The sequence below is a fragment of the Triturus cristatus genome, chromosome 6 (assembly GCF_964204655.1).
Source record: "Triturus cristatus chromosome 6, aTriCri1.1, whole genome shotgun sequence".
Classification (NCBI taxonomy): Eukaryota; Metazoa; Chordata; class Amphibia; order Caudata; family Salamandridae; genus Triturus; species Triturus cristatus.
This window is the reverse complement of record NC_140589.1, coordinates 237,400,940-237,428,469: the sequence shown is the minus strand read 5'-3', so window position 1 is coordinate 237,428,469 and position 27,530 is coordinate 237,400,940. Positions and strand designations below refer to the sequence as shown.

Sequence of the window (27,530 nt, the reverse complement as noted above, 5' to 3'; positions counted from 1 at the left end):
CCGATTCATATGCTGTGCATGGATTTTGTAGCGATCTCTCTGGTTTCTCTTGGAGGCTGTACTAAAATGAGGTTGCAAACAGGTACTCCAGCACTCTGTCCCACTTGTGACTCTTTGTTCAGCTCCATGACACGCAATAGTGCCTTGGGAAGGTGTGAACTGGTAACCAGGTAGCTGTCATGCATATGTCGCTTTCCGGCAGGTGTTAGAAATGGAGTTTCTGTTTGGCAGAGGTATGCACTCTGTCCAAGCAGGAACCACCACCCTAATCACTAAAAGATGTAGCTTGGCACAGAACAGTCAGGTTTATCTAAAGAGGAAATGTGTAAAGTATTTGTGCAACACATTCACACAGTAACACAATGAAAACACCACAAAGGGGCAAGATGGCGTCCGACGACTCCGACGAGTGAGCAGCGAGCTCCCAGTCTCTCCCCCCTTTCCTAGTCTATGAAGCAAAACTGAAGGCTAACCACGGAGTTAGCGGAACAAGGACTTGGCAGTATTGAAGACTTAACAGCGGTATTGGAAAGGTGCTCGCAAAGGTTAGCAGGTGTCTGAATGAAGGCTTTTTTTTCAGTGACAGGTCCATTGAGAGGCTCGACCGTGCTGCAATACACAGATTATTCAGAGGCGGCAAGCCCAGCGGTTGCAGGAGGCTGGGCCTTCTAGGCTCAGGTGTAGCGGTATGCCTCCCAAATCGGCAAGAGAAGGGAAAACCCACGTAATGGTGGATGCGGCGTCTTAACAGAGGTGCAGCTACCAGGCATGGTATGCAGCAGGCGACTGCAGATGGTGTACAGTGCAGTATAGACACACTGTTTCAAGGTGAGCAGGGAATCTACAATAAAAAGGTCCCCCAGATATTCTTTGGCAAAAAAGAAAAATACTGCTCCACATGCTTCCAAAGTGAGTGCTGCGAAAATGATAGAAGGAACACCAGGAAATTTGGGCAATATCCTGGCTGATGATACATTTCAGGAGCCGGTGTTGCCAGAAGTCTACTCTAAAAATAATTCAGAAGCTATACAGGAAAGTGGGGTTGAGGCTAGGGAGGTAGGGGCAGTAGTAGAATACAACCCAGCTCTGACAGATGCAAATGAGTCGGCGGAGGCAGAAAAGGCTGTGTAAAATGCTGCTGTCACAAGATCTAAAGCGGATGGAGACGGAGCTTTGGGCGCAGTTGACTATTCTTATCTGTCCTTCAAGGGTGATGCAAGAGGGATTCATAGTTGAAAGACTTGCTAGATCCTTAGTAATGCATGTAATTTTCTTTTTTCTGATTAAGGCAGAGTATTTGCTCGAAGAAGGAAAGAATTTGGTTGGGGGTGGGGGGGGGGGGGGGGACATATCAGGTAGAAAGCCAGCTCCCCATCGCAAGGGCCACAGGCCCTAGTGCCCGCTGTTTTGGGGAAGGGGTAAGGATGGATGGGGAGGGTGTCTTTTGGTGGTGGGTGAGGGGGGTCTTCTAGGAAGGGGTAGGGAGGGGTTAAAAAAAGTGGATCAGGAACTCATACAGGTGATAAAGAAGGGAGAAGAAGGTAAGGAAATACGAACCAAGATTGCGTGTTGTAAAGCTAAAATTAACAAGTTATGGAGTAAGGAAATTGCCAGTCAGTATAAGGTGTACAAAGAAGAAAGGTATGAATATGGGGAAGCCACAGGGCGATACTTGACACAAAGGTTACGAGCCAAACAATCTTCAGAGAAAATAACTACACTGGTTGATCCAGTTGGAAACACAGTAGAAACTATGGAGGGCATCCTGGGAATATTTCGTGCTTTTTACAAAGAACTGTATACACAGAATGAATCTAACCACCAAGACAGATATTTTTACAACAATTGGACCTAGTGGAATTAAGGCAAGAAGACAAGGTACTACTTGATGCTCCGATAACTATGGAGGAGTTCGAGGAGGCTATAGGTTCGCTGGCCAGTGGGAAAGCAGCAGGACCAGAGAAGCTGCCACTCGAGGTATATCGAACACTCTTTCAAGTACTTAAGGAAGATATGCTGGTTACATTTCAAGAGGCACAGTCTGGGAATCTGCCACCATGGGATTAGGCTAATATAGTGGTTTTTAAAAACAAATACAAGTCCTCAAATTTGCCAGGGTCGTATAGACCAATATATCTGTTAAATGCCGATGGCAAAGTATACGCGAACATCCTAGCAACAAGGCTGGCGTGAGTTATCACGCCCTTGGTATCTACTTACCAGCATGGATTTATACCTGGCAGGAGCACACTCAACCATATAATAGAGTAGTCACATTGATAGATTATGCTAATATACAACACAGCAGGTTAGGATTGATCTTTTTCGACACTAAAAAGCGTTTGACCCTGTCTCCTGGCTATTTTTATGGGCTGTCATGCATAGGATATTGTTTGGTTCAAGCTACATCAGGGCTATACAAATTATGTATAAATCACCGCGAGCTAAGATTTGTGTAATTGGCAGAGAATCAGAGCCTGTGTAAATCAGTATGGGGAGGAGACAGGGGTGTCCCTGCTCCCCGCTGTTTGCTATGTATATTAACCCGTTCCTTGTAATGTTGGAAATGAGTGATAGGATTTACTCTATGATTTGCGGGCAACACCAGGTGCGGGTTTTAGCCTATGCGGATGACATGGCGGTGGCAACCTCAGACCCTGAGCAAGCAATTGTGGAGATAGAAAGCTTGGCCTATTCATTTGGGAAGGTTTCAGGGTATAAATTAAATCCAACCAAAACTCAGACCTACAGTTTGGTTTCGTCCAGGTCTGGGCACTGTCGAACAATCTTTACATCCTTCCCTGATCGTCCAAAAGTATACTAAGGCCAAAAAAGGATGTGTCCATCTTACATTCATAGACCTAACATGCGCCTTTGATATGGTAGACCACCCAAAGGTTTGATCCAATTAGGCATTGTCAGCGCAATAATATCCCTACTCAGTAGGCTACATGAACATACTACAGCCAGAGTACGGTATAGCATGAACGGAGATTTATCTAAGGACTTTCCATCATTCACTGAAGTTAGACCGGGCTGGTTCTAGGCACCTTTTCTATTTCTAATTTATATTAATTTCCAGGGAGAGCACCTGATAACGGACGGGAAGGACCTGCCAAAGATCAACGAGAGAGAAATCCCGGTGCTGCTTTATGCAGACAACGCCATTTTCATTGCAAAAACCGCTAATGGTCTCCAGATTTTACTAGATGCATTTAATAGTTTTATGAGTAGTTTAGGACTAAACACAAATCGAACAAAGTCCTTTGTAATGAAATGTGGCCCCAAACTAGCCAAGACTAAAATGTTTTTATTTTGGGGGGACGGGAGAATTATTAAAACTCCACCTCTTACGTATTTGGGAATTTCGATCGAAGTAGATTTTAATTGGAAATTCCTCCTCAATGTAAGAGCCATTCAATTCCAAAGAGCAGTTAATGCAGTTTTTAGATTCTCCAAATGACTGAAGCACTAACCACCAAGAGAAATGTTTCGCATCTTTAAAAGCAAATGCGTGTCTGTCGCCACATTTGGTGAGGGCTTATGGGGGTATATTAGTGGCAAATCTCTACAAATTGTAGAGAACAAAGTTATAAGGAGGCTCCTGGAAGTTCCATGTTCTACCTCGACAGCCTTTTGCCATGAACGGGTTGGGCTTGATTATATAGGACACCATATCAAGCTACAACCACTTTTGTTATGGCACAGAATCTTGCAAAACCCAAAAGCCCATCTATGCAGGTCAATCTTACAAGATTGTCTGAAGCTGGACAACTGTCTGGGTATTCCATGTCTTAAGTACATTAAAACGAGTTTTGAAAGACTTGGTGCCTCAACATTTCATCTTAACCAGGATAGTCTCTCGACTATTCCCCTAACTCAAATGAAAGCCCTCTTTAATCAAAAAGTACAAGGGACATGGGTAGAGACCAAAGCAGGACCGTTAGAACAGATACCTAGGGTTTTTCCTGCACGCCCGGCACGTATAAATGAGGCACGAGTTTCTTCTGACATCGTTTCATCTCCAAACTATACACTTTGCTAGCTTTCCCAGTAAAAGGCATGTGGTTTTCATTTCTTCCCCGCTGTCACTGTCAATTCCCAGCAGAACAAAGCACTATGCACTTTTGGCAAATTTTACACTGCACAAAGAGTGTGGTTTCTCCCCCCTAATTTACGAGCATTAAAAACTAACTCTCATGCAGCAGCCTTTGCTTATTTGCACTGCTTGGGAAACGAAACCGCTATACATGCTGTTTTAAATTACACGTTAAGTGCTATAAAGGTACGATATTGTCATTTAATTACTCTTATTGTTCAGAAGTCTTTTATATCGGTTTTTAGTACTTTTAACAAGTGTCTGACATTTCACAGACCCTCCAGGATTTCGTGATGCGCTAAATATCGCGAAATCAGCTGACTAGCACAATGACCATAAAATGTAATTTTTTGGCCGCTAAAAACGGCTTCCAGCAGACAGCCACAAAAATGGTGGCATTTTATTGGCTGTGTACATGTACGCGTCACTACGTGGCGCTGTACAGACTTAATAGCTGCCTGCTGACAGAAAGAGAAGAAAACCAAAGTAGCTCTTCGCTAGCAAACTTTGTAAAGGGTATGCACTCTGTGCACATCATTTCGGTCCAAGCGTGCGATCTTTAAATAAAGTTCTTCAAGACAGGCTGAATATGTAATGGAGGGGAGTTGCTGGCATTCTGTCGAAACCCGCACTATCGCCACTGAAGGGCCAGGGCGTGCAACACAGCCGAATTCCCTTTCTGTCATTATGATGGCGGCAGTCGACAGGCTGATCCTGACCTGAGATTGGCAGGATAATAGAAGGCGGAAGCGCGTGAAGAAAGCTTTCAAAGAAATGGAGACGTCTGCAATCAATGTGTCTCTCAAAGCTGAAGTATTTCACAATCCACTGGGAGTGTCTACATAGCTGTTGGCATTTTGCCACTTCTGTGCATCCCCTCTTTCTAGAAAGCGTGATGTCCTGCATTTCTACTTGCTGAAAAATAAGTATCTTCAGGGTAATCTAGTCTGAAAAGCACGGAATGTATTTGCATTTAGGATAACTTGCGTCCTTGGTCAACATGCATCTCAGATTCAAATCCCCAGGTGACGAAGGTAGATACATCTGGTACAATAATTTAAATACCGGAAGATGCTTCTCTATTGCACCCGGTTTCCATGTATGTCCTTCTTTACACCTAAGAGCACAATGTTTTGTGTAAAGGGCTTCAATCTGCCGGCTCGATCCCCTTCACAGCCTCTCAGCATCAGGACGGGTTGAAAGCAGGTGTGGGGGGCTGAGATACATCCTAAAGCTTTCAAGGCCATGGAAGAGTGCCCAGATCAGACGTGGGAGGGGGCAGGGAGTCAGTGAATGCTACATGAGAGGGGACTATGTGACTGCATCCAGGGAGCGATGGGGGCTGTGTGACTGAAACCAGAGACTGACCGAAGCCAGAGAGCAAAGAGCTCTGTGCGACTGAAACCAGGGAGCAAAGAGCTCTGTGCGACTGAAACCAGGGAGCAAAGAGCTCTGTGCGACTGAAACCAGGGAGCAAAGAGCTCGGTGCGACTGAAACCAGGGAGCAAAGAGCTCTGTGTGACTGAAACCAGAGAACAAAGGGGTCTGTATGACAAACCAGGGAACAAAGGGGTCTGTATGATTGAAACCAGGGGACAAAGGAACCTGTATGACTGAAACCAGGAACAAAGGGGTCTGGATGACAAACCAGGGAGCGAAGTGTTCTGTGTGACTGAAACCTGGGAACAAAGGGGTCTGTATGACAAACCAGGGCACAAAGGGGTCTGTATGGCAAACCAGGGAACAAGGGGTCTGTATGATTGAAACCAGGGAACAAAGGAACCTGTATGACTGAAACCAGGAACAAAGGGGTCTGGATGACTAAAACCAGGGAGCGAAGTGGTCTGTGTGACTGAAACCAGAAAGAGAAAAGGACTGGGTGACTTAAACCAGAAGAGGAGTGGTGAAAGTGGTGCCATGACAGGGCTGCATACATGAGCGCTAGAACCTCCCAGGGAGGAATACGGCTCCCTCCCATGAGGTTAGGATTGGAGCTGTAATTCCATAGAGTTGCAGAAACTTTAAACATGCCTTATTCAAAGTGGAATAATGCTAAAACAGGTTCCACTGATTTAAGGCTGAAAATGAATGAATAGGAGTAAAAAAACACAGTGCTGCAACAATGCTGCAAAATTAAAAATGTTGTGCTGTTAAATTTTAATTTTTGTGCTGCTAAATTTGCAAATCTATGCTGCAATAACCTGGGGGCGTCTGTCTTAGTCTTATGAATTTTAATACTGTATTTGGTTTTCTTTTATTTGCTCTGACGTTTATGGTCGAGTTAAGCCGTATAAACTCTTTGATGTACAATTTGTCCAAAGCCTTAGCCATGACTGCATTTAACCACCTGTTAAGGTGCCGAGCTACATTCTCTAGTATCAGTCTCTGAGTCAGTGACCAGGCAGGTGCCTGGAAGATCAAACACCCCCCAACACAGGAACTCCTGAGGGAGGGAACCCAGGGAATGGATGCACATAAAGTCTGCTCATTGCTGAAGGCCTATCTAGGGCAGAAATATTGAAATAGTGGCAGGTGGGGGAGAGGGAGAGAGAGAATAATAATATGTATGCATTTCTCTTACCAAATGGCAAAGCTAGGACTAAACAGCCTTTTGAAGTTTATTGTGACGGCACCTGGGTACCAACAATTTGGAAAATAAGATGTCAGGACATGAAATTTAATTACGCTACTCTGAATTTTGTTAGAATTCAAATGCACTCTGCAACAGTAAAACTTTCAAAAATGTATTTTAAGCATAATGCTGCCTATACGTATGATAGAGTTTAACTTGGCCAGAGACCTTTGATTTAACATTACACGGTTTTCACCCTTTGAGTACACACAAATAACTTGTCTCTTCAGAGTTGCTGATCAGGTATGCCTTTTTAATTTGTGTCTACCAAGATATAATAATTTCTCTTCAATTACCTGAAAATGTTAATGCAAGAATGTGACATAAAAGATTGCTACAAATGTAAACCATACACACAACCTACCGATTTGTCTAGCAGCATTGGGTCAACATCAGCCAAACTTGTGCCAACTTTTGCCCGTTCACGTAGAATTCCACTGGCTAAATCCTCTGCTCTCAAGTTCATTGGTAGACATCTGTCATTAAATATAACTGCATACAGTTAGTTTATGCACCAAAATATTTGAGGGATTTTAAGTAAGCTAACACAAACTTATGCACACAGGACGAATCCTTGTTAGTACATTTTGAAATCAATTACATTCAGATTTCAAAACCTATCCTTTTCCCCTTGTCTCTCCTCTTACAAGCCAACTGATAACTCTCTCTGTGGTCAACCTTAATAATTACTTCCCTGACAATCATATTTTCAGACTGTAGTACAGGCTTCACTTTCACACTTAATTATACGATGTTTGCAGATTTGCGAGAGACAGACAGCGAAAGATTTGGTAGATAGAGTTCAAGCCAACAGTCCATAAGGAAACTATGTTTAAATCACAAATAACTTTGGTACAGTTCATGCAAGTAGATTTGATTTTGGAAAGGTTTGAATAATGTGGTCTATGGGATGAGGAATGTAATACATTAGATCCCAAATCTTGTGCTCTCAATTTAATTTCGATTAGGTAGACTGAACAAAAACTACCAAACAGAATCACAATCACAACAAATGGGCTGTGAAACCCTCATTAAAAAATATACACATTCACAACCAAGAGAAGAATGATATTCAGAGTCCAGCTACAATAATTCAAGTTCAACATTTTATACTGGTTCACGTCTGGAATCTTCCCACTCAAATATCAATATAATGCTTGAACCCACTTTTCAGCAAATATCTCAGCAAACTTTGAATAGATTTTGCACACTAAATTCACCGGCATATATGTGCATGCTAAATGTGGCATCATTCTACCCAGCATTTGTTTTAGCTACTAGAGTAACAAAGTGGAAAAAGATGTTTTGTGACACCCACTCTCTCATCTATAATTCTGCTACTGCCAATATATGTATCTTTCTTGAACTGTACTAAAGTAAATTACAATAAACACAAAAAAAGTGACATAATTACCGGTTTCTTGCTCTTGCCATGCTTTTAGATTTCCTCCTTTCAAATCTTTCTTCATCTGAAGACGACGTTGTATCACTGCTATGAATGGCATGCTTCTTTCTTCTATTACAAAACATACATTACTTAAATCAAATGAATTTTGTCCATAAAGTTCAATAAATAAATGTTTCAAAGTAAAGAATGCAGACTTGTATAAACACAATAGAAGTTTAACCCTGTTTTAATACATGGTTAAACCATAGTCATTCATGGATGACCATGTACAAACCAGGGACATCTGCTGTCTGCCAATCAGCACAGCAATGTCCATCAATAATAATAAGGAAAATGTTACTTACCCAGTAAGCATCTGTTCTTGGCATGTAGAGCTGTAGATTCACATACTTTGCATGCTTTGCATACTCCTGCCATATAGGGTTGGGTCCGGATGTGTGCAAGTTGTTTTTCTTTGAAGAAGTCTTTCCAGTCACTAGATTGGTGATGCCTCCTTTCGGTGAGATTGCGCATGGGCATCGACTCCATAGTTGCATTATTTTCCCGCAGAGGGTGACAATGGAGTTAGTAAAGGTAAAATAGAGATGTCCATGCGTATGTATGTATATAAGATAAGAAAAAACTGCAACAGATATAGGTACCCGGGGAAGCTCTACATGCCAAGAACAAATGCTTACTGGGTAAGTAACATTTTCCGTTAGAGGCATGTGAGCTGTAGATCACATGCTTTGCATAGACTATACAGCAGTATTCTTAAGTGTTTTAAGTACTGCCTTTCCTACATTAGCTTGTTGCCTCGCTAGGCCATCTACACAATAGTGTTTAGTGAATGTGTGCGGTGTAGATGTGTCTATGTTGCTGGCTTACCGATGTCCGCTAAGGAATATTCCCTAAGAAGACCGCAGTAGCCCCTATTTTGCATGTGGAATGCGCTCTAGGGGGAATTGTCAAGGTTCTTTTCGCTTTCACATAACATGTTTGGATACATTTCACGATCCATCTTGCAATGCCCGATTTAGAGATGAGAGTGCCTTTGTGTGGTGGCAAAAAAGCAACAAAAAGCGGTTTTGTTTTACAAATATCTTTTGTTCTTTCCATGTAATATAGTAGAGCTCTTCTAACATCTAGTTTGTGTAGAGCCCGTTATGCTACAGAATCAGGTTGAATAAAGAACACAGGTAGCTCAACAGATTAATTGATGTGAAAAGCAGAAACCACTTTAGGTAGAAATTTGGGATTAGTTCGAAGAAACACCTTGTCTTTGTTAAGTTGAAAAAAAGGCTTTCGGATAGTTAGTGCCTGGAGTTCGCCAACTCTCCTTAGGGAAGTGATTGCAATAAGAAAAACAACCTTCCATGAGAGAAACTGTAATTGACACATGTGCATTGGTTCAAAAGGCGGACCCATTAGCCTTGTAAGGACTATGTTCAAATTCCATACTGGTGCAGGTGGAACTCTTGGTGGTATTACTCTTTTTAGTCCTTCCATAAAGGCTCTAATTACTGGTACTCTGAATAGAGATAAGTGTTGTCTGTTTTGTAAGTATGCAGCCTACTGCTGCTAAATGCAATTTAATGGATGTATAAACTAATCCAGATTGCTGTAAGTATAAAAGATAACATATGATGTTTTGTACCGAAGCATCAGGAATTGTTATTGTTACAGTATATAACAACATTTTTCTATTTTGCTGCATAACACGCCCTAGTAGTAGGTCTTCTAGCCACCTTTAGGATGTTCATACAGTCTGGTGGTAATTGTAAATAACCAAACTCCATGGCTTCAGGAGCCAAATCGCCAGGTTGAGTTCCTTGTGATTTGGATGCCTGATTTATCCATGGCTCCGAGTGAGGAGACTGGAGTTGAGATGCAGCTTTTGGTATGTAACTACTGAGAGCTCTAAGAGGGTGGTGAACCATGGTTGACGTGCTCATGTGGGAGCTATGACAATGAGTTTGTGGGATGATTGTCTGTGCTTCCGAACTACCAGCGGAATGAGTGGGAGAGGCGGGAAAGCGTAGGCTAATGTCCCTGACCAGTTTATCCATAGGGCATTGCCTTTGGAGAGCAGGTGTGGGAACCACGAGGCGAAACTTGGGCATTTTGCGTTTTGATCTGTGGCGAACAGGTCTATGTGAGGAAACCCCCATTCCTGAAAGTAGGGAAGAAGGATTTAGGGATGAAGTTCCCACTCATGGATTTGCTGCTTCTGTCTGCAGAGAAGGACTGCAATTTGATTGTTTACTCCTGGAAGGTCTTCTGCTAGGAGATACATTTTGTAATGTATGGCCCATTTCCAAATGGCTTGTGCTAGGCGTGACAGTTGGAGTGTGTGTACCCCCCTGTTTTTGTATGTAATACATAGCTGTCATGTTGTCTGTGCGGACTAGGACAGTTTTGCCTATTAGGTGAGTTTGAAAGGCTTGGAGCACTAGAAACACTGCTTGTAGCTCTAGGTGATGGATATGAAGGCTCCTGTACTTTAGAGTCCATAATCCTTGGACTGTGTGACTTTGTAGGTGAGCGCCCCAACCAGTGAGTGATGAGTCTGCCGTTACCACGGTCTGTGGAGCAGGGTCAAGAAAGGGCCACCTTTTTGGTTAATTCCACCATTTCAGAGAGCGATGGGTGAGGCAGTCTACCAACACTAGATCGGTTAATTGACCCTGCGACTGCAGCAACTGCCTTGCTAAGAATTCTTGAAGGGGACGCATGTGAAGTCTAGCGTGGGAAACAATTGTTATGCAAGATGCCATCATGCCTAGCAGTTGCATGAAGACTCTTGCTGGCAATGATTGGTTGGTTTGAAATTGAGTGAGAAGGGGCTGAATACTGTGAATCGGGGCTGTATTGGGCGAGGCTAGAGCTTTGTGATCGTCTATTGTGGCTCCTAGATAAGTTTGCAGGTTGGAACGCTGTAGATGAGACTTCACTGTAAACCCTAGTTGGTGAAGTAAGTGAATAGTGGTTTGAGTGTGTTGGAGACACATTTGGTAAGTATTGGCTTTGATGAGCCAGTCGTCCAGGTATGGGAAGACATGGATGTGTTGTCTTCTCAGATGGGTTGCAACTACTGCCAGCACTTTGAATTGGTAATGGTGACCCGCTATGATGAATCTGAGGAATTTACGATGAGCAGGATTAACTGGAATATGGAAATATGCGTCTTAATTCTCGAGTAGACATAAAATCGCCCTGCTGTAGAAGCCGGAACACTTGTTACCATGTGGAAATTCTCTGATAGTATGTAAAGGTTTAGTTCTCTGAGATCCAGAATAGGTCTCAAGGGGCCGTCCTTTTTGGGGATGATGGAGTACATACCTGTCCCTTGATGTTGTAACGGCATAGGTTCTATGGCTCCTTTGGAGAGGAGAGACTGTACGTCTTGCTGAAGTAGATGTAAATGTTCTGTTATTTTGTGAGAAACTGGTGGTATGTTTGGAGGATTGCTGGTAAGCTCCAGGCAATAACCATGTTGGATAATTCCCAACAATCATTTGTCTGTGGTGATAGATTGCCAAATGGGGAGGAATTGTAGAAGACGTCCCCCGACAGGTGTTAGATGATCGGGGGAAGTGTAGGGAAGTCACTGCTTGCTGGGGGAGGGGCAATCACACGGTGCGGAACCCTTGCCTCGACCTTTGTTGTTGTTACCTCTATATCCTCCTCTAAAGAAATCCCTTGTAGAGGAAGATTGATTGTTGCCTTTATAAGAGGTGGCAGTATTGTCTGAGGACATGGTCTTGGACTCCCCCCACGGTAGAAGGCGCGACGAAAGGAGTCCTGATTAGAGGGAGACTGCAGAGCTACCATAGACTTGGCTACCTCTGTGTCTTTTTTCATTTTTCTAATGATTTATCTAATTTGAGCCCGAAGGGATGTTTCTTGTCAAAAGGAGTATTTAAAATAGACTGTTGTACTTCTGGTTTGAAACCAGAAATCCTCAACCATGCATGTCTTTATAATAACACAATAGTGTTGATCTCTAACTGTGGTGTTTGCAGCATCTAAAGCACATCTTATTGAGAAATTGGATACGTGTTTTCCTTCCTGGACTAAATCTTGGGCTTCTGCTTTGTGTTCATCTGGGAGGTGTGACCTATCATATCTGGCTAGCAGGGCCCGAGTGTTGGCAATGCGCCAATTATTTGCTGCTTGGGCAGCTACTAGTTTACCAGAGGCGTCTAATAGTTTTGTCTCTTTGTCTGGAGTGGGAGCATCACCTGTAGTCTGTGATTTGACCCGTTTACAGGCATTAGAGACTACCAAAGAGTATATTGGTAGCTGACCTTTAATGAAGACTGGATCTGAGGGAGCAGGTTTATATTTTTTATCAGTCCTGGGGGTGGGAAAGCAGGCCTGCACTGGATCTTTAATGATGTCATCAGCATGTCTCATCATGCCTTTAAGCAAAGGAAGAGTGTGACTAGCCCTATGTGTGGTACTGAGCATTTCAAATAGGAAATCTTCCTCTAAAGATTCCATGTGTAACTGCACCCCATGATATTCTGCAGCTCTAGCAAGTAATTCTCGATGTCCTACATTGTCGTCAGGAGGGGAAGGCTTTGCAGGGTAAAGATCTGGGTCATTATCAGTAGCTGGACAAATGTGATTATCCTTCCAGGGATCTATCGGTACGATATTTCCCCCCCCCCCCCCATCATCATCATCATCATCATCAGGTGTTGGAGGTGAGTTAGTTGGTGTAATTAGTAAATGACGCAAAGGTGGGGAGGTTAGTTTAGGGGAACGTGGTAGAAGAGGAGGAGGGGGAGGGTTAGTACCCACAATCTTCCTCTTGGAAGGAATAAAGGTTCTTGTTCTGACTCAGGTTTTCGTTTCTGAGGTGAATTAGTAGAAACAAGTCCTGTATCAAGATCTATGTAGAGTTCCTTTTGTTTTGGGTCAGATTTGAGTGTTGGGGCGTCGTAAATCAGATCCTGCCGCTTCAGAGGCACAGTTTTAGGTTTCGGCGCTGGGGAGGAATCATTTTTGGGCGTCGAAGCTTTCGGGCCCAAGCCGGAAGGCTTAGCAACGTGTTTCGGTGCCCAGCTTGAGGGCGGGGAGTCTGAAACATCTTGTTGGTGCCGACAGTGGCCCGAAGGCGGGGGTGGGACTGAAGCCTTTTGTTTCAGCTGAGTTGGATTTTGGGTTAAGGGGCGTTCGGTACTCACGGTACGCTGACCTTGTGGTGGCAAGTCTTCTTCCGACTCCGATTCTGGGATGAAGACAAGTTCCTCTTGTCCTTCCTCGGCCCCTTGTGCGTTGAATTCTTGCTCAGATCCTTCACCGAAGATGTACGGCATGTATTCGACATTTTCACTCTGCATCTCGCGACGTCGAGCCCGACTATCACGGAGCGTTTTCTTCTATCGGAATAATTTGCACGCATTGCAGTCTTCGTTGTGCTCCAGAGACAAATTTAAGATGCACACTTCGTGCAAGTCGGCGCGCATATACTTGGCACGACACAGAGGGCAGAGTTTAAATGGAGTCCATTCCATCAACTGCAAAGTGGACCAATGCAGTTAGGCCAGACGGCCTTTCCAAGATCTTCAATCGAAATAGAGGTTTTCATCAATAGATACAATACTCAGAGAAGTGGGATACGTGATTGAAACAATACCGGGTAGAGTGGTTTGCGCACCAAGGGGAACCCGAAGAAACTGTTTCGAAGCGAAGCACAGCAATACACGTCCGAACCCGATGGCGGAAAAAAACAAACAATAGAGTCAATGCCCATGCGCAATATCACTGAAACCTAATGCGTGACTGAAAGACTTCTTCGAAGAAAAATAACTTGCAAACATCCGGACCCAACACTAGATGGCAGGAGTATGCAAGGCATGTGATTTACAGCTCACATGCCTCAAACACATTATTTTGTTCTAGCTTCATAATGCAAACTTCTTCCATTTCTTAGCTATGTAAATAACAGATGTCACGAGCACCCAATTAATGATACACAAGAGTCCACCAGTCCACACGTTTGTCAGCAACAAGCTTTCAGCTCTCTGAGCAATCTTCAGCTCATAAGAACAGCCTAAAAAATTAAAGCAGGGGTCTTCAACCTTTTCTGTAATGAGAGGAACGCCTGAGCTTCTAATGACTCTCAACACTGTTGCAGAGGTGGTCACAAAAGTGGCTACCAAGATGCATGTCACAATATGAAGTGACAAAATACTGTGAGCCAAAATTTCAAATCCAGAATACGGATTGTATATCATCATGAAGGTACTTATCCATAGACAATTTTAGGTTTGCTATTCATAGCTCCATTTCTAAGTAATCGGATGATAAATAGATGGAGTTAAGAATGTAAATATAACTGTATTCACCCACATATACTTACTTTTTGCGAGGACTTTATTTAAAAATGTATACTGTGACAGAACACCAACAACCCCAACGTATAGGACAGGTATACCAGCATCAATGTCAGGAAAAGTATAATAAATATAAAATGCCTCCACAAGACTAATGAACCAAGGGCCATAGCAGCAATTGGCCACTAGCATGAAGGAAACACTAGCAGCTATAAAACACGCAAACACATCATGAATTATCATTCGAAGAATAGCTTTAAATAATTTTTTTTTTTTTTTATCAATTTGTTTTCAAACATCAGCATATCACTTCCTCAAAATAAACATTTTTCTATCAAAATACCCATTTAATTCTAGATTAAAAAAACTCCAAGAACACCTTATTGTTTTCACACATGCTGCACGACTGACAGAGTGGGCCTTGCAAAGTGACAAATCCCTTATGTGACTTTACAAAATTGGATGAGGAAACAGGTCATCATGTTGCACGTCCTACAGGTTGTCACAGTGTGTGTTTGTTAGCATGTGGCCCTGCCATTGGTTAGTCTGCCATGTGGAGATATGTAGTGCTGCCTTATTCGATGTGACTGACCAGTGCTTGCCAAACTTTGGTTACACATCTAGATTTACTAGACCTGAGGTGGGGGCAATTTATATAATAGTAGACATGCCCTTAAAAAAGGTGTGAATTTCCATAACATACTAGTCCTCACTAACAGCAGTTGTTTGTACAAGTCATGAGCTATACCACATCCTTTGATTTAGCTTTATTGGACTGTGGCCAAGATATTGGTATGTGCTTAAAAGTGGCTGATGGTGAACTGCTCTGGAGCAGTACCACTTTATTAAAGGAGGGTGCTAGCCTATCGAATCTATTCACTGGAATCAAGGCTTCTGCAAAATCTTGAAATTCTGCAGTTATAGTCACCTGAGGTAATTATAACTTGCGCCCACGCAATGCACTGCCACTGCTTACGATCTCACATATTACATCATTCATGACATGGTCAGTGACATCACTGATTACATCATCCCAAGACTGTAGGTGTTTCATAAACATTTCTGAAACTTAAAGATGTATACTAAACTACAGCACAAGTTAAATTACTATTCTTCTGTACTAGTAATCATTCTGAGTGGCTGTGTGACTGTATCAAAGTGTAGGTGCGTGAGTGGCTCTATGGATGTGTTGAATGTGTTAGTGCGTATGTGAGTAGCTGTATGGGTATGTGAATGGCTGTATTGGGGAGTGAGTGTGTGTGAGTGACTATGGGTGAGTTAGTGGCTGTGCAAGTGGATGCATAGGTGTATGAGGGGGTCATTGAGTGGCTGTATGGATGAGGGAGTGGGTGTGAGTGGCGGTGTGAGTGGCTGTATGGGCAAGTGAGCAGCAGCTTGAGTCTGTATAGGTGAGTGGGTGTGAGTGGCTGTATTGGAGAGTGAATGTGTGCGAGTGGCTGTATGGGTGAGTGAGTGGTTGTATGTGAGTGGGTGGGTGTGTGAGTACCTGTTTTGGTGAGTACGTGGCAGTGTGAGTGGCTGTATGGGTGATTGAGTGGATATGTGAGCGGCTGTAAGGGTGTATAATTGGATGTGTTAGTGGCTGTACTGGTGAGTGGGTGGGTGTATGGGTGGGTGTATGAGTGGCTGTATGAGTGAGTGGATGTGTGAGTGACGATGGATGAGTGATTGGTGTTGTGAGTACTGGTATGGGTCTGTGAATGGGTATGTAAAGGGTTGAGTATGTGTATGAGAGGTTCTATAGGGTGTGAGTGGGTGATGTCCTCGGTGATGTCATTTCAGATGTCATCAGTGATGTCACTGACCATGTCATGAGTGATGTAATATGTGAGGTCATAAGCAGTAAACTGCATGGGCGTAAGTTATAGTTAGCTCAGGTAATTAGAAGTGCTGAATTTCACTGGTTTTGTACGAGTTAAATCTTAGCCTAACTATAACATAAGATTTTTCTGTTTCCTAAATATAATGTCCCTGTAACCTTTGTTTTTATCAGTGAATTTCAAAGGTTGTTTTAATTGTATTTCCTAGCATAATCTGTATCTTTAAGACTGGGTGTTTGAGTGGCTGTATAGGTCGATGAATAGGTGTGTGATTGGTTGTATGGGTGTAAAATGGTTTATATATTGGTGAGGTAATGGATCGGTTTAATCTATTTATGCCTCTTATATCAGGTAATACATTTGCTTCATAAGTTCGCAATTAAATTTCAGAATAGAACAAGACTAAATTAATTAATTTAGGTATTGCTACTGCTATATGTTACATTACAACAAATTGGAAGAGAGACAATAAATTATCATTGCCTGAATGGCGGAATGCACGCAGTTTAGAATAGACAAACTAAATAAGAGTATTCCTTGAGGACCTGCCATGGGGCAGAAATGTGAGTTACTTGGAAATCCACTTACCTTTGACATTAGAACACTGGAACAAGAATTTCTATAGCTCTATCTAATGACAGTTTTGAAGTGTAAATTGGATAGCCCTCTGGAGTACTTTGTTCTGCGAACTACAGATATTTAACATATTGTGGGACAATATATATTATTTAAGTTTATCATGTAAAATTAATATTGTTCTGGATTTCTTGTGATAGACTGTTTTAAAACAATTTTGTTTAATGCTTTCTGCTCCCTGATCATGCTAAAAGGCTTACAAGATATATATATTTTAAACTGTCACCACTTTTCTAAATTTTCATTTGCTTTACCATATTCATTATATTACAACTATATAACAATTATACATGAAATGAGAATACTTGCTTGTGCTATATTTTTACAACTCTTGTGTTGAATGGCCCTGTGATCCACAAAAGGCTTTACCCACATGGATTTTGAATCACATTTCAAGGCAGCATAAACATGCATTTGGAATACAAAGTCGATTGCTATTTAGTACAGTTCTAAATTGCTTGGCATTTTGGCAGGACCTGTTTAAATGAGATGAAGAAAATAATGTTTGCAAGGAAATGGTTATTCACATGTGCTTATTGGCTGGATGAAGCTCATGTGATGTTTGGTAAGAGCATACTCTCAATGTAAGAAAGTGATTAGAGATTACACTGTATGACACCATTAAGTATAAGTTGGCGCATTCACAATTCGATTTTACATATCAGTTCAAAAAGCCTGGGAAAGATCTTTAGTTATTTAAAATAGCAATGTCTATACGTCAAGTCTGAGAAAATTAATATTAAAAAAAAAAAACTGTAGCTTTCGTATTACCTAATATGGCTCCTTCTTGCTGGGGACCTGTGAGTATCGAACAAAGTATTTTGCCTTTTTCTTTGATGTGCTGGTTCTGGTAAAGAAAATTTGAAAGAACACATTTGAAGATCAGATTTACTTAGGATCTAGGGTTTCACTATCATAACATCTTTCCAACAATTTATTAATTTCAAGCAGTATTTCAAACTTTTTCACAAGACCATGTACTTATTATCCATTTGGATAAATACCAAACATTACACCATAAGAAATATCTCTGCCAATGAAATACTTCAAAAATTCTTAATCTACTTATCATCACTGAGCAAAGTTCACATAATCAACATATCCTTGTGTGCCATAATGATTTCTGCCTGTATGCCTATTTCTATAACACCAACATTAACATTCCATTCGCTCCCAGCATTATTGGAATATTTTCTTCACCTTGTTGCTGTTTAAGTACTTCAACCATCAGAAAAATCAGAGACAAACTGGGGGGAAGAAGTTGGAATCACAGAGTTGCTGAATTACTTAAAATTAACCAAGCTGGAATGGCTTTAAGGCTTAATGCATAAACATTGCCAATCCCCTGACGGATGTCCTTAATAACAGACACAAGCCACTGTGCATTTTCATAAAAGGAAATATATTTCACCAACATTGGAAACTCAGCACTGATACAGATGAGCCAGTCTTTAAACTTGTTCTACACAAGTAAAGCCACCCTTATTATTGCAAGGTAAATTTAAAGTCCAGGCTGATGTCACGGTGAGTGAACTAACCCTGATGGCAATGGGAAGTGAGAGGAAGTGTGGGTGTGTGAGAGCAGGTGTTTGCGTGTGTAGGGATGCCAGGGTTCAGATTCAAGTCTGTAACATTTCTCCACATATGTGAAGCATTCAGGTCAAAGACTAGTATATATTAAGGGGTCAATAAACAATTGTTTGTTATTCCCTGCTTTTCTGGACGTTTTAAAATTGATTTTATTAGCCAGTGGCCCTGTCGCAGTGCTTAGGCACAGGGGTATACAACATGATAAATTAAGACCAATAGGCTTGCTTGGTGGCCTTTGAAATTAACATGTACAGCCTACTGGTCCCCAGGGTGACTATGATCTATATGCTGTAGGGTAACGCAAAATGGTGGCCTGTACTGAAACTATAGTGAGAGCACACTAAAATGTCTTGGAGTCTGGTTGACCCCAAGGTAACCAATTGCTGTGGACTGAGCAGAAGAAACAGTGGTGAGTGGGTGTACCACTATAGGTAGAGGGTCCTAGATTATGCATCTCCATATCCACTACATTTACAAATTCCTACAGGAATGGAGTTTTTCTTGACAATGCAGATACCACTTGGTCAGCTTTTTTAAAATGACTCCTTCAAATAAAAAGAATATCAGTGTCAAACAAAGCTTATAATATTCAACCACAAGGAAGAAATTTGAAAACTTCAAGACAAAGCTTTAGAGGTCAATCATCCTACTAAGCTTCGAACAAAAAGCAATACTATGTGTATATTAATAGAATCATAAGTTGATTGGTATATTATTATCTATAGCAGCCCTGAGGTATGCTGGCAAAGAAGACAGATAAGGCCAAACCCACTTTGAACAGGATTTCACAATACAACCTGAAAACAGCACTCATTTCATAACATACCACTAATATAGCAAACAAGCAGCCGAAATAATCAGCACACATTTCAGAATATAGTAACAGTAAAAGACTTGTGAAAGCAGATACAATCACAATATTTAGCTGTGATGACCATGTTGCGTCCTACCTATTGGAGGGGCTTGATACCTATCCACAGTTTTTCTCTGTCTCAAGTTATAAGGTCGGTCATTTTCCTCTCCTACTTCGACTTCTTCATCTCCATCTTCATCTTCATCTTCACCTTCTTCTTGAGATTCTACAGTAAAATCAATAACACAAATAATGTAACCAACCAAGAGATTCTGAAGTGCATTGTATAATAATTTTAAGTGCTGACAGAGGGCTTCCAATTGGATTTGATGGCCAGTATGCTATCAGTGGTCATCTACTATTCTTAAAATGGCACATACCCTGTAATCAGCTTTAACTTAACTTAAAAGCACAGATGACACTTCTACCAAGACTTCTCACCTAAGAATACATACCAAAGCAGGACCTACCCAGGCAAAGGGTCGGTGGAGCGGGCGCAAATCAAAAAATCCTACAGGACTGTGCGGGCAAAGTTCCTAGTGGACCTGGCTGTCAAAGAGGTAGTGCTTCATGGATGTATGCTCAGACTTCTAGGTTGTAGCCTTTCGGATGTCAAGGACAGGCATTCATCAAGCCTAATTAATGGTCAAAACCTTGGCCTCGGTGGAATGGTCTCTCAGACCTTCCAGGGACTGCTGCTTGGCCAGTGAGTAGCAGATCTTGATGAAGAGGACTATCCACCTTAACAGCATCCTCTCTGACGTAATCACAATGAGGAAAACAATCTTTGAAGTCAGAAGATGCAGCAAGCAGCTATGCATCGACTGGAATGACTTACAAATAAGAATCACCACAACCAAGGTCCCACTGTGGCATCACAAACTGTTTGAGAGGGAGCAAGCGTGTCAAACCTTTAATAAATCTCATTACACCAAGTGATTTAAATAAGTACGGTTGGTCCGGTACATGCGGAAAGGCCAAAAGGGATGACAAATAACCTTTGATAGGGCCAACTGCAAGGTCTTGCTGGGGTAAAGATAAAACAAACAATAGGACGTCCAACAGCTTGCTTGTAAGGGATCAATCTTACGAGGGGCAAACTAAGTCACAAATTGGTCACAGCCCATGGCATGTATGGACTTTGTGGAAGGTCGCCCAGTGGCAAGGATCACATCCACCACTTCAGGTCAGTTTGCCACTCAAACTCCACGCATGTAGATACAGATTGTGCAGAGTACCCTGCCTTGTTACTGTGACAGATGCCATTCCCTAAGTGGTGGCCTCTTCGAGAAACAGATGCTCATGTCCAGAAGTTCCAGGTACCACAATCTCCTTGCCCAATCTAGAGCAACTAGAATGTCTTGGGGGCTGCCAGTCATTCTTGATCTTTTTCAGAACTCCGGCAAGAGAGGAGGGGTGGGAAGGCTTATAGGATGTCCAGTATTCCATTCCAGCCGAATGCATTTCCTAATGAGTGTTCTTTTGGAAACTTCAAAGTGCAAAATGCTTGATACTGCGTGTTCTCAACAATGCAAAAAAGATCTATCCAGGATTCTCCCTACTGTTGGAAGATACCGTGCACCAGTTCGGGATGTAGGCATTACTTGTGATCTGCCAGATGCCAACTGCTCCAGCATTCAGGGACCCTGATAGGTGGTTCACGATCAAGGAAATGCTCTGGTGCTCCACCCAACTACAGAAAGGCAGAGCCTCCTAGCACAGGGCCTAGAACACCACTCCATCCCACTTGTTGCAAAACCACATGGCGGTGGAGTTGTAGAGAACATGCATTAGCTACCCCTTTATGGATGTCAGGCCTTCAGAGACAGACAAATAGCCAACAAATCCTCAGATCTCCATCTTCCCCCAATGCCATTTCCAACTGAGCATGGACGCCTTCGTCACCACTGTCAACTCTGAGTGGGGAAGGGAGATGGGCCTGACACTGGACCAATTGCACTTGGTCAGCCTCCATCGCAAATTATCATGCGCGTTTTGTAAAGCGCATGACTACCTACATAAGATTTCCCAGCAGTAGGCTCATACGGCAGAGAATCACTCCAAACTGTAATCACTAATAGAAGAATTTAAGAGGAGTTTGAGAATGTAAACCGCAAGGTTTTTAAAAGTTTCCTGAACATCGGAAATGAGTCACATTCTTTCAATGTTGAATGCAGATTATTCCAAAGCCCTCATCCAAGGGAAGAAAGGCTCTGCCTCTTTGGCAAGATATCCTGGTTTTAGGAATTACGGCCAACCTCCGTTGACAAGCATAACAAGCGTACGGGAAAGTATCAAGACAACAATGATCTCAGCTAAGCATTTGTGAAAATAGCACATTGCTTTAAAATGCACTCGTTGCAAACAGCCAGTGAAGATTCTTTAGCAAACTGGCTGAAGAGGAAAACGTGGAGGCAGGGGGGCGAAACAAAAGGTATGCTGCAGCATTTTGAACAATCTGAAGGCGCTTAAGTAGCTGTTTAGCTGCTCCCAGATTCTAAATATTTCTCTAGTCCAGCCTGGAGGAAACAAGGGCCTGGACTACAGTTCTCTGGACAGAAGTGAAGAAGCAGTACATGATCTTTCTGAGCCACTTCAGTATGCCAAAGCAGGTGGCTGCCACACTGCTAATTTGCTGGCTCATCGTAAGTTTGTCGTCCAACAAAACACCCAAGTTCTTTACAACTGGCACTAGGCTATGAAGAGTACCCATAATCACAGGCCACAGGTGAGAACCCCTAGGGGTGGAGGGATTACCCACCAGCAAGACTTCTGTCTTGTCCCCATTCAACTTTAAAAAGTGGTCATCCATCCAAGAAGAAACTTGGGTGAGATGGGAGTGGAAAGCCATCACATTCCGATTATCCTTTGATGCCAAAGATATCACAATTTGTTCATCATCTGCAAATGAGAAAGGTGTAAGGCTACAGTTTTCCACAATCTCTGCCAGACGTCTAACATGTAAATGAATAGCAGAGGACTTAAGGTAGATCCTTGAGGCACACCAAAGGTTATGCATGGTGGATTTGACCTATGTTGGTCAGTATGCACCTGAAAGCTGTGATCCTGAAAAAAGGATCTAAGCCAGGATAAAGCAGTGTTCTGTATTCCCATTTCCTCCTACCTCTTTGCAAGCACAGTGATTAACAGTAACAAATGCTGCACTGAGATCTAACAAAATCAGTGCAGCAGATCTGCCTGCATTTAAGTGGTGCTTCAGAAACTCCAAAACACCAAGAAGCGCCAACTCGGTGCTATGTCCCGCACAAAACCTAGACTGTGAGATGTAGTAAGTAGTTGAGTTAAGTGTGCCTAGTAAGTTGTAGATTTACATATTTTTCTAACACTTTAGTTGGAGTAGGTAGCAACGATATGGGTGTGTAATTCGACCATATAAGAGGGTCCAAATTCGTTTTTTTTAGTGGGGGTGGCGATCAAAGAAGTTTTCCAGATTTTAGGAACCACGCCCTCCATCAACGACAATTGGGTAATCTGCCCTATAAGAGTGGGAAAGTTTTTCCAAATACATCTAGGGGACAGGAACTCAATGGGGATCCCGATTTAATGGATTTTAGAATCGGATAAAACAATAAGGCATCCAAAGGCTGGAATCGTCCCAAATGTCGCTCTCCGTGTAGCTCATACGCAGAGAATGGCGTTTGGGACGAGACCGTCAGACTCGCAAGCTCAAGATTTGGGGACAAAATAGGATCCCTCAGATGCATGGACTGCCTTATTGACCGCGCAAGATACTGAATCCCTTTGTGAGTTGGAAATATCACCACAAAAGAAAGGTCTTTATCAGAAATGACATATCCTTGAGAAAGTCGCGGGATGATTCCCGGTGTAAGCGACAAAACACGTGTTGGCTGTCTGAAGCAAGACCAAAAGAATAAAGAAAGAAAATAAGAATTGAAATAACTTGTGTATATTTTGTGCTTACATCGTGCACTTAACAAATTGTTGATACATCTATGAAGTGTGCTGAGGATTTCTTTGTATATTTTGTTGGCTTTGGCCGCTATTTTGGGGAGGTTGGTGGTTCTCCTCACCTTACAGCACCGTCTTCCAAATAAGTGCTTTTATGTACAAATACATGTGTTATTCTCTTGAGTGGCGCCAATATACCTAAGCAAAATGCCTCTGTTCATTAGTAGTTATCCAAAGGCTGGAACTCATAGAACTCACCGTTTACCTAAGATGGACTAGTTGAAAAGCTGACCTCGTCAGTACTGGAAATAGTCGCATGGATATCGGCCACTTTCTTGGTAAAGGATTCAGCTATTTCCGCACAGTGTTTGAGGAAGGGAGGTGGAGTGTTGGTCAGGTCGGAAAGGGCTTTCACAACCTGAAAAAGAGTCTCGGGGCAGTTCTGAGTTACAGTGATTTTACTCGAATGAAATGAGGCTTTAGCCTTGCGACAAGTTTTCTGGTTGTATTTTAATGCTTTTTTTGTAAATTGCCTAATTTTTCTTTTCATATGTTTTACGCCACACCCTCTCTAGATGATTACATGGCTTTTTTTGTTCGCATAATGAGTCATTGTACCAGGGTGTCGGGAGAAGGGTTCTTTGGTGTTTTTTGATGGAAACAGGTAATAAGATGTTCAAAGAGGACCGGAGCCCCTCATCTACTGTGGATGTGTCAGTCATTGTAAGATGTCATTTATGAAATCTGGATAACATCCGTCAGATTTCCTTGATGCTGGGCCACTTCAAATTCCATTGCAGAACCAGAATATGCCAAATGAGGATGCAGGAGGTTAAGACGTCTTAGAGCTGCTTACACCATGACCTAGCAACCAGGCCAAAACATCAGAAATGTAGACTGAATGTCTGGTCTCACTGCAGCTGTGGAAGGCCCTGATCTGCACTGTATACAAGACAGCTCCAATGAATGGAAGCCTCTGCCAAGTAGTCAGGTGCAATTTCAGCTTGTTGCTTGAGAACCACAATGTCGTCGAGAGGCTCACCATCATTTGCGGGTGGTCTACAACTGATTGTGGCAAGCTTGCATTAACAGCCAGTGGTCAAGGCAAGGGAAGAACGATATCCCCAATCTCAAAGATGGGTCACAACCACTGCCATCACTTTTGTGAACAACAGAGGGGCACTGGGGAGGCCTAAACAAAGTACAGAAAGATGAAAATACTCCAGTCCTACCTAGCAGCATGTAACATATGTGGGACTACAGGACTGTTCTAAAAAGAAAATGTCTCCTGCAGGTCCTAGGACACAATCCAGTTGCAGGGGGCCCAGGGAAGACAAGATATGGAACAGCATGAGTATTTTAAATTTGTCCTTCTGTAAGATGATATTCAGAGGTCAATAGTCTAAAATAGGTTGGACGCTCTTCTTTGTTGACAGAAAGAAATACAAGCATAACAACACTCTTCTTTCTGAGTGCAGTACCATCTCGATAGCACCCCTGAAGAGTAAGGCTCGCATTTCCTACAGAATAATAGACAGGGGATCTTCTGAAAAGATCTCTGATGTGGGGGGAATGTTTGGAGGGAAAAAAGAAGACAAAGGTCATAGTTATGCTGAAAGATTTGCAAGACCCATTTGCAGTACGTGATGGATTGCAACCTTGGGTGTAAGTGCTGGATCCCGTCTCTTAATAGATGGCCATGTGCCACTAAGAGTTAACTAAAGGGGTTTGGTGGCTGTTACAGTAGGGGTGTGGGAATGGAAGAATTAATGCCCCAGGAAATTAATGCCACTGGGGAGACTGACTTTGCCTATACGTCACCCCTCTAGAATAGCCTCTGAACATTTTGAAGCGGTGAGGAAACAGCAAGCCATGGGTCAACAGGCACAAGGAGCGAGTTGCAGCTCTACTTTCCTTACAGCGCTTCAACGCAAATTCTGCCTTTTCACCAAAGACGTGTAAGCTATCAAAAGGCGTATCCATGAAAAAGGCTTGTCCATCGTTGGAAAATCCTGTGGAACAGACCCATGCATGTCAAACACAACACTGGTGCCAACTACCCACCACAGGCAATAACTAGTATCTAGAACATCTAGATATATTAGGCTGCGTCTTGTCTACCATAAATTGTCTCATCCATAGAATCACGAAAGTCTAATGGGACCAAAGGCCAAATCTCTCTGGCCATGTCCCAAAAGGCATGGCAAGCCCAATAGGCCGACATCATTAGCCATATGCAATACTAGACTGGAAGATGAAATAAATGCTTGCCACAAGCATCAATCCTCTTGGATTCCCTTGGAGTTTTGAGACATTAATTGGGATACACTTTACTGGTTGAAGCTTGAACCACAAGATTCTCTAAAGTAGGATGCTTAGTCAGAAAACCAGGATAGCCAGTAGTCAGTCTGGGACACCTAGCCACTTATATATTCAATAGTGGGCACAAACAAGTAGCCATCAACGTATTGGTGAGGGCCTCGTTAAAAGCGACAAAAGAATCATATGTGGCTGGATCAGGCTGCAAAATTTCGGTAAGGAAGAATATTTTGGTTTAGTCTGAGGGCTGCTGTAATTCTAGGACTTCAGCTGGTTGCCGGACCACCATTGCAATAGAGGAACTTTATCCCATTAGTGGTGAGTCAAACCCTGCCTCCAGAGAGGTGTCAAGCCCATTGGCCTTTTGTAAATCCATCTAAAGGTTACCATCTGTGCAATAAGAGGGAATCAACCATCTCCATCTCAACTCTGGGTTGTCCTTGTTCAGAGTTAGAATCAAAAAGATAAATCGAGACTCTACTAGTGCATCGGCCCTGGTAGAGGCATGAGGTCAGAGTCAGGATGGACAACGAACAATTGCACTTTCGTAATGTCATAGAGCAACGTCAGTCAAGATCAAGCTGCACGCGGTTTGGAGTCTGACATCAGAATCCGCACTAGATTATCTTTCAGCACCTGTGCCATCAGTTCAGATGTTGGAGCCATAGTAGAAGCTTTACCAATGTTGATACTGATGTTGGTACGGGGCCCTAAACAGGTTCCAAAGGATCAGATGGCACTGATAAAGAACGCTTAGGCGGTAACCTGACTTGGGGCCTCTTCAGTTGCGAGGGGGCCCAATGCATACCAGAGGCAGACCCAAGCACACACAATTCAGCAGCGTTTCCCCCAGCCCCAAAGGCTTCAATCTGTGTAGTATCACAGATGGTCGGGTGGAATCATGGCATACCGTTATCAGCTGAGGAATATGCTCCATGATCAGATCCCTCAATGGTAACAAAACTCACATCATGATGCCTTCTCTTTTGGTTGGGATGGGTTTGAGCACCCCCTTGCCTTTTCATGTTTGCACTTGGCTTGACATACAGCACAAAGTTGACCATTTGCAGGAATAGCCTTGGGAGTGGGACAGAGTCCGCGCCCACAATTTGGAGTAGGACTTGAGCATTAGCCATAACTACTACTTATAACCACATAAGGCTCTGCCTTCCGCTCATAGATTGCCTTTGGGCACATGAGTCATTGCCTGAACACAGACACCAGAAAGACATTTTGTGCAGGTCGGTTACTGACATTGCTTTACTCTGGTCGCAGCATGGTTTAAACCTGTAGGTGTACATGAACACACTGGAATTAGATTTAGAAGTCTGACAAATTTGGAATCGGAGCTTCAGATCTGCATCAAGGGCACAGAAAGAAGGGAACCAACATCAGCATGCAGGGGTGGTGCATATGGGGCTCCAGCTCTGTCACTTCTAGGGCTGTACAGAGCCAACATGGAGCTGCATGGCGCCACCTAGAGGCCTAGGGAGTATATTCTAAGGAGAATGGACGGCAGTTCGAATTCTCCATTGGAACATGTTCAGTTTGAAACAATGATTGTGGTACCATTGGTCCTTAAGTTGTAAAGCTCCATGCTTTCTTTCAAAGTGGTTCTCTCAAGTGTGTACCCTTTAAAGGGAATGATTCAGAATAGGAGCGGTGATACCAATAGACATTGTCGTATAAGGGGCCACTCTTGGCATGGAATCCTGCTTACTAAGATGAAACTGCTTCAAAACCAATATACATTCCAGTCACTCTCAGTTCCAGGTCCTTTCTGAACAGATAGAAATAGTCTGCAAATTCTACAATAAAAGAGGCAGCATCTCATAAGATGCAGATTCCTCAAACAAGAAACACAGGCTTTGTGTGTTTTGGCTGCTGAAAACTGCT

The 27,530-nt window shown here is 42.7% G+C and overlaps 1 protein-coding gene across 3 annotated transcripts in view; it reads right to left on the bottom strand.

Moving 5' to 3' along the window:
- The window catches only part of ATAD2B (ATPase family AAA domain containing 2B), a 790,780-nt gene that overhangs the window by 551,396 nt on the left and 211,854 nt on the right, over positions 1 to 27,530 (bottom strand). For all 3 annotated transcript variants that reach the window (XM_085610606.1, XM_085610608.1, XM_085610607.1), the window contains exons 7-10: positions 19,483 to 19,611; positions 17,714 to 17,789; positions 8,146 to 8,247; positions 7,096 to 7,207 (exon numbers count right to left, since the gene is read on the bottom strand). In XM_085610606.1, coding sequence (XP_085466732.1) covers positions 7,096 to 7,207; positions 8,146 to 8,247; positions 17,714 to 17,789; positions 19,483 to 19,611 — 419 coding nt within the window. The remainder of the gene's footprint in view (positions 1 to 7,095; positions 7,208 to 8,145; positions 8,248 to 17,713; positions 17,790 to 19,482; positions 19,612 to 27,530) is intronic.